The sequence below is a fragment of the Taurulus bubalis genome, assembly GCF_910589615.1.
Source record: "Taurulus bubalis genome assembly, chromosome: 3".
In the NCBI taxonomy this organism is placed as follows: Eukaryota; Metazoa; Chordata; class Actinopteri; order Perciformes; family Cottidae; genus Taurulus; species Taurulus bubalis.
In genome coordinates, this window is record NC_136591.1 from 6,532,605 (window position 1) to 6,539,460 (window position 6,856).

Sequence of the window (6,856 nt, forward strand, 5' to 3'; positions counted from 1 at the left end):
ATTATAAACAACAACCACGTCCCGTGAGGTTTCATCAAAGACACACAAAACAACAGCAATTAACGGAGTACAAAGTCACGTTGGATTATTCTAAAAGGGAGACTGAAACAGTTGGCTCGGGTTACGCGCCATCTCACCGTCTCTGGAACTGAAGCAGGCAGTCTAGCGAGACTTTGATTACCGCGGATGGTTACAGTAGGTAAAGTGCATTTGGACTAACAAGACAAAAGGCAAAACCAAAGCTTACGGCGTTGCATAATGCATCGTGTTGTTGTATCGCAAATGCAGTGCCAATTAGCAAAGATTTTTTTTTTTTTTTTTCTCTCTTTCAAAGACTGACATACCTTCTTCCCTCCACCATCAGCAGGACTTGGATCTTGTCCTCACCCTCTGTATGTGTGGAGACAGCTGGGGGGAAAACAAGTTGTGTAGAAAATATAGCCTCCAAAACGGTGTTCTTTCATATACCAGAGAAAAGTGCTAATGCAAAGTAATGTGTTTAAATCTGACATTTACAGTCGTTCAATCTCTGAGCGCTTGCATAGACGCCTTTCGCCATTATACTTCGAAAAATGCATTCATTTCCTGTCACTGAAAGGTCTCGGTATTCATTTACTCTTTAAGTCAATCGCTGCAAATAATAACCTGCACAATGTGTCCAGACATATCTGACTAGTCCTTTTCAAATGTGCAGACATATAGTGGACAGAAAAGTGAGGGAACAGTACAGCAGTGGAGAGTCAGCAGCATTTCCGTGTTGAAATGGGAAACATGGGGATAGTTTGTGTGTCACAGACTCACTAAAGCTTCATATAAAGTTAATACGATTTGGACTGAGGGAAGTATTTAACACACCACAAGCAAAAGGAAAAAAAAAAGAGACAAGAGTTCCCTCAATTCTTCATCGGTACAATCACTCTTTTAAAACAACAGTGCAAGTCTACAGAAAAACTGAGCGGAGGGACTCGAAAGCTCTGCCATAATCTCTTCTGTGGGTTCAGGCAGCTGCTTGGATCATGGCAACAATCACACAAGTACAAAACAAAGATATGAGGCTCTGCAGTTGAGTCACAAATCTCCAGACAACAACATCTGGCACTTTCATCTTACTGAAAGTCCCACTGGTTGTGCTCAAATTATGGATACATATCAAAGAAACTGACTTCACCCAAATAAACAGTTGACTTGTGGAGATTGACAGCTCGCTAACTAGCTACCTGAGCAATAAGTAGTTATTCGAAAATGCAAGATTATGGCACGGTGGCCACGGAGATCTCATGCTTTTCTTGGAGGGTTATTTGTTGAGGATTTACAGGAAGCGTTTAACATTTTTTGGAAATATGCTTATTCACTTTCTTACCAATTAAAAGAAGACTGCCTTATTCTGTCTGGTAAATATGAAGCTAGCGCCAAGAAAACATGTTTTTTTTTTTTTTTTTTAGACAAAGAAGATATAATTAATTATATATATATATATATATATATATATATATATATATATATATATATATATATATATATATATATATATATTATATTAATTAATTTGCTCTAGTGCTGCTTTGTTTTCCCTTTGGACAGAGCCAGGCTCGCTGTTTACCTGTTACCACAAAAAACTAAGTGTAGAAGTGACACGTTGTGATTTAAGCTAAACCAACAACGTTATCCTCACCATGCAGACACAAGAGTGTTCTCGACCTTCTCATCCAACTCTCAGTAACAAACAAATCCTTGAAAACAAATGTTAAACTATTCTTTTCATCCTAGAATCTCCTGATTAAAACCCATTATCTGGGGTTGACCTCCACATTTACCCAACTCTATTACTGGAAGTAGCACACTGAAGAAGTGTAGCCTTTCTTTGTACTGTATAGCATAAATGTATATTTTCACAATAGTCACATCTCATCTACAACTAGTTGTGTTTAAATGTTCTCCCCGAGCCACCATCTCTGCAGCTGCTCAGTAAACCCACTGATCCAGCATCAGCACCGACAGGCAACAATGTAATTGAATAATAGATGATTGGTCCAAAATATTACATTTAACAGTGTTATTTGGGCTAAAAAGTCCTTTGTATGTTGAGTGAAACAACAAAAACAATTAATCCCCAAAGTCTCTCTTCACAAAATAATTTGCTTTTTGTTTTCCTTGGCAGATTTTCAAGGGCACAGTATTTCATTCTGATCCAAACAACAAGAGAAGAAAGCCGAGAACTTCAGAGATTTATATTGACTTAAGAGAGGTTTATTAACAGTGTTATCAGGTAAATGCAAAACACTTGTCATCGCTTTGTGAACAAACACAGCAATCCTCTTTTATCCATCTTACAGCTCAGTGGGAATTTTGTATTACTGAATATGTTTGTGCGATAAGGAACTAAGTCTGCAGCCTTGTTCTCTCCATGATGTGTACTCGGTGTCCCGTAAGAGATTTCCAATGGTGTTTTTTTTTTTTTCCCCCTCCAAAAAATCTGGGTGATTTAGAAGGCTGGTGCAAATTTCCAGTGAGAGCATTCTGTTGTTTATTTTGGCAGGTATTATACGATAACCTCATCATATAATAAGCCTCGTTGCACCAACTTGGCAGAGTCCTGGTTTTGTTTACCAGCAGTGGTTCCTCTGGATTTAATACACAACACTGGCCATGTTCTAGGATGGGAAGCAGTTGAGGGATCTACTGAATTTTGCCGTAATAGCAAAGCTATACATATATATAACTGATATGATTTTGGCTGAGTTTTTTTCTTTTTCTTTACATATTTGGGATTTTTACAAACATTTCTTATTGCTTAACTGTTGACACATATGATGATACTGATATATCGATAATAATATAATATTGCCCTGTTGCTTTATGCAAATTCCTAAAAACTACATACACTAAATATGAAATATATTAAACTTCATAGAAACACTTCAAGGTATTCCAGTTGAGTTTTCTTGTCAAACTAATTCCTGTCAATGATGTAATGTTACCTTCATCGTGCCAAGAAAGGTCAGAAGCTGCACAAGGAAGCTGAAATCCGTCAATGCACGAGAACATTCAAAACAATCAAAACCTTTGCTGGTCGGGGTAATGGCTGTGTAACTGGGGCTACTTGACAGGAGTTGCAGGTCATTAAGATTATCATTAGTGTGTGTCATCAACAATAAGTAGAAAAATATTAGCCTGATCAGAATCGGGTATTAGCAATTACTCAGATTCAAGTTATCTTTCAAATGAACATGAATCATCGCTAACAGTACTGAACATGTTAGCTGTGAGTGCTATAAATCTTTCAAATCTTAAAAAAAAAAAAAAATCTAATTACACCCTAACATTAACTTCAGTGTGGACACGCTGACATCTGGCTACTAAATATGCTGGACTGCAGTCTTGTACTGATGCCTATCTTAATTTTCAGATGATTGAGCAGAGCAATGAATTAACTGTGTTTTTTCTCTCTATTTAGCCACCGCCTTAAGATAAATCCACTGACAAAACTGCACAGAATGAGCTCAAAGTTAATGTTCTTATCTTACTTGAAAAGCGTTCATTTCAGAGGGTCCTGGGTGAGAAAGCTGATGTGTGCACTGTGACAGATTAATGATTATCCAACTGTATATGCCCCTCCAAGTTTTACTTTGGCTCTAGTTATTTGTGCAGCAGCAGACATCTCGACACAAGACTTCACAAAACGATCAAGAACACAGCTGAGCCCCGAGAAGCCGTTTTGAGAGGTACTGAACTCTTTTTTAGTTTGTTTGATCATTTACTTGTGAATTTGTTGATTTATTTATACGGAACTTTTGAAAAGCAAAGTTACAAAGCTCTTCATAACACTTGATGAGGATCAATTAAGTAATTGGAACAATAAGCTAAAGACAGTAAGAGTTGTCCTCGTCATAGGGTTGAGACAAACAGAGAATACATTACAGAAAAGGCAATTAAGGATCCAATGAATAAAAGCCAAAGATTAGAGCTTCGACTTTCCCTCCAGAATTAAAAAACCCTTTAGTACGATTTTAGAAATGATTTAAAAAAATGATCGTAACTCTGCCAGCCCGAAGTCAAAATAACAGGAACAGACTGCATCGCACTTGCAAATCCTCCCTATGCAGTTTGAAGAGCCGCATGTAGGAAACATGTAGTGATTTTAATTGAAAAATGTTTTTTATTAAATGCCTCACTGCTTCACAGGGGCACCTTTCATGTGGTGGTGTCACTGCGGAGAAAATAACAGTTAATCCTGTGTCACAGACTGCGATTCCTAAAGGGATCCTTTCAATGCTCCAGAACCTTCCATCCGCCGACAAAACATAGTCGCCCTCTGGCACCGGCGGCTCCTCGGCTGTGACAAATATGGTTTGAGAAAGCCAGGACTAAAAATGAGCACTCCTGCAGTTCTTTATCCCGCCCAAGGTGGGAAGATGGGGCGGCACTTGGTGCGATTTGATCCACGTCGAGCTATAAATGGATTAAAGAGATCCATTGATTCTCCCCTCCTTCTGTTCGCACATCACACCGGCGCAATCGATCAATCTGCCGAAGTATACAAGAACTTTTGAGCCTTCCTCTGTGACTGGCAGCTTCCCTCCACTGACGGTCCTTTACATAACGATATCGGTTTATGGACAGTGAAAAGAATGCTGCCGTCATACTGTAAATATTCAGATTTGTAATTTGTAAGCCAGAAATCTCTGCAATTGATCGCTGACATGATGAACCATCTACAGATGTGATGGTCATTTTGGGCTGTGACATTTTTTGGATTGATAACTAATGCATAGCAGGTAAACTGGCAATTCACAGCTGAGGATAATGTACCCACCAAACTTTCATTTTTTTTTTTTTTTATTTGCTTACGGTATTTTTCATTTATTTATATATCGCACTGGTTCTCAACCTTTTTTCACTGATGTACCCCCTGCAAAATACTTTTTCAACCAAGTACCAGCACAAAATCATTTTTGGTTGGAAAAAAATATGTAATACACAGCTCTGTGCCATCAGTGTCTGATTTAATATAGAATATATACAATTCAGTTTATCAACTTACACTTATATTTTATTGAATATCTATTAATTGGGATTGCTTGCAAAGTTCAACAAAATGCTGAACATTGATATGTTTTTCTGAATATTACATTAGAAGAAGTGGGGTCTGTACTACGCATATTCAGGCTTTACATGAACAAAGCTTTACGTTATAGTTGTTTTGTAGCCTTCGTGCTGCTGGGCCAGTAGCTTTCTTCATTCACAGACAAACTTGTAGGAAGCCTTTCCCTACGCCTGTTTCTGATGGCTCATGTGTTGCCCGCCAGTCTGAATTATTCTAAAGGGTTATATTAGTTACACAAATGTGGGATTCCTGTTTCACTTCTACAAGAGAAAAACTCCAAGGATGAGAGCTATATTATCCTTGGACTAATCGTATCTTGGATACATTTTCCCAACAGGACTAGTGTAGTCTGTTTCAGTGTTTATTTTCCGTTTGCACTTTGCAAACTACACTTGACCGTGCTGAGCTTTGAGGGAATAGAGAGGCATGGAGTCCAAAATAGAAGAAGCTTTTTCATTAGCTGTGTCACACTATACAATGTTACAAGGAAGGTAACTGAACTGTTCTCACACATCACCTGTTGAAAAAGTACAGCAAAAGCACAGAGAGAGATAGACAACTGAAAATGCAGTCTCCTTACTGAGCTCCTGTAGCTGTTTGAGGTGAAGGACTTCCTCCTCCCCCTCCTCTTCCCCTGAGCTGAAGTGCAGGGCAGAGCATTCCAGCACAAACCAGCCCACCCTCCAGTGGTACAGGTCATGGCCTTCTTTGTAGTGCAGTCTGCCAATCAGCTCCACGTCTCGCTGCACCAGTCCCTCGACTTTAGACGGGACGAAGAACTGCGAGTCACGGAAAGAGATAACGCGCTTGAGAATTAGGAAAGCGGCACTTTCAGAAGCGTGAAACTGTGGAGCGCCACCTCAAAACACAACTGCCATCTTACTGTTAAAGGTTAAACCTTTGCTCGCTTTCGGGTGGAAATACTTTCCAAGTACATTTCCCTTTCTCCTGCTCGGCTCCATCTGGCCGTTGTTGTGTGACTCAAACTGAAATACGGAGGTGTGGGAGGCCTATGGTACAGATGGAGAGGCATATAGACTAACGCAGCTATACCTCCCACTATCTATGACTGGGTTCCCTGGGATTAAAGAGATAAAAAAGGGAATGGGGGACATATTTATGAAGGGTATTATTACAAGATCGTGGCAGCATGTGGGGGGAGAGATAGTCAGACCTTTTGTCTTACTGAAAGAAGCTCAGGCAGCAGGAGGCTCACTGAGGACAATGTGGCATGTGTTGCAACGTAGCAGAGTGAATGGGAAAAAGTGTGGATGTGCTGCACTTCTGCGGCACGTACGCACCGCTTCTTCCTTCTAACTTTAAGTGAAAAACAAACTTAAAAAGGAGGAAATGGAAAATACGTGTGTTTGTGTCCATGTGTTTGTGTTTGTGTTGTATGCAAAGTGTGTCACCTTTGTTAGCGCCTGGATCCAGTCATGTTGCGTTTCCTGTGTTTCAGCACCGACAATCAGGACTCGCTCTGTCTGCAGGTACAACTCCACGGTAAACACAGCCCTGCCAGAGACACGCGGCTTACTATTAGTGCATGTGCAAGGGAATTTGTCTTCACAAAAACACACAAACGCAGGACACAAGCGCCCACATCTCTGAATATCAGCACATATACAATATACATATTGTAAAATGTTGAATTAGTTATTGAGTCATATTTCCAGTCTATTGATGTCAAGTGATATTCTCGTTTTTATTAATATATAGTGCTGAAAGCATGCTATAATATCATGTAGTTTA

General features: G+C 39.5%; 1 protein-coding gene across 1 annotated transcript in view; it reads right to left on the reverse strand.

Moving 5' to 3' along the window:
* The window catches only part of arap2 (ArfGAP with RhoGAP domain, ankyrin repeat and PH domain 2), a 105,617-nt gene that overhangs the window by 21,901 nt on the left and 76,860 nt on the right, over positions 1-6,856 (reverse strand). The window contains exons 18-20 of the mRNA XM_079215211.1: positions 6,517-6,619; positions 5,685-5,883; positions 345-408 (exon numbers count right to left, since the gene is read on the reverse strand). Of these exons, the coding sequence (XP_079071337.1) occupies positions 345-408; positions 5,685-5,883; positions 6,517-6,619 (366 nt within the window). The remainder of the gene's footprint in view (positions 1-344; positions 409-5,684; positions 5,884-6,516; positions 6,620-6,856) is intronic.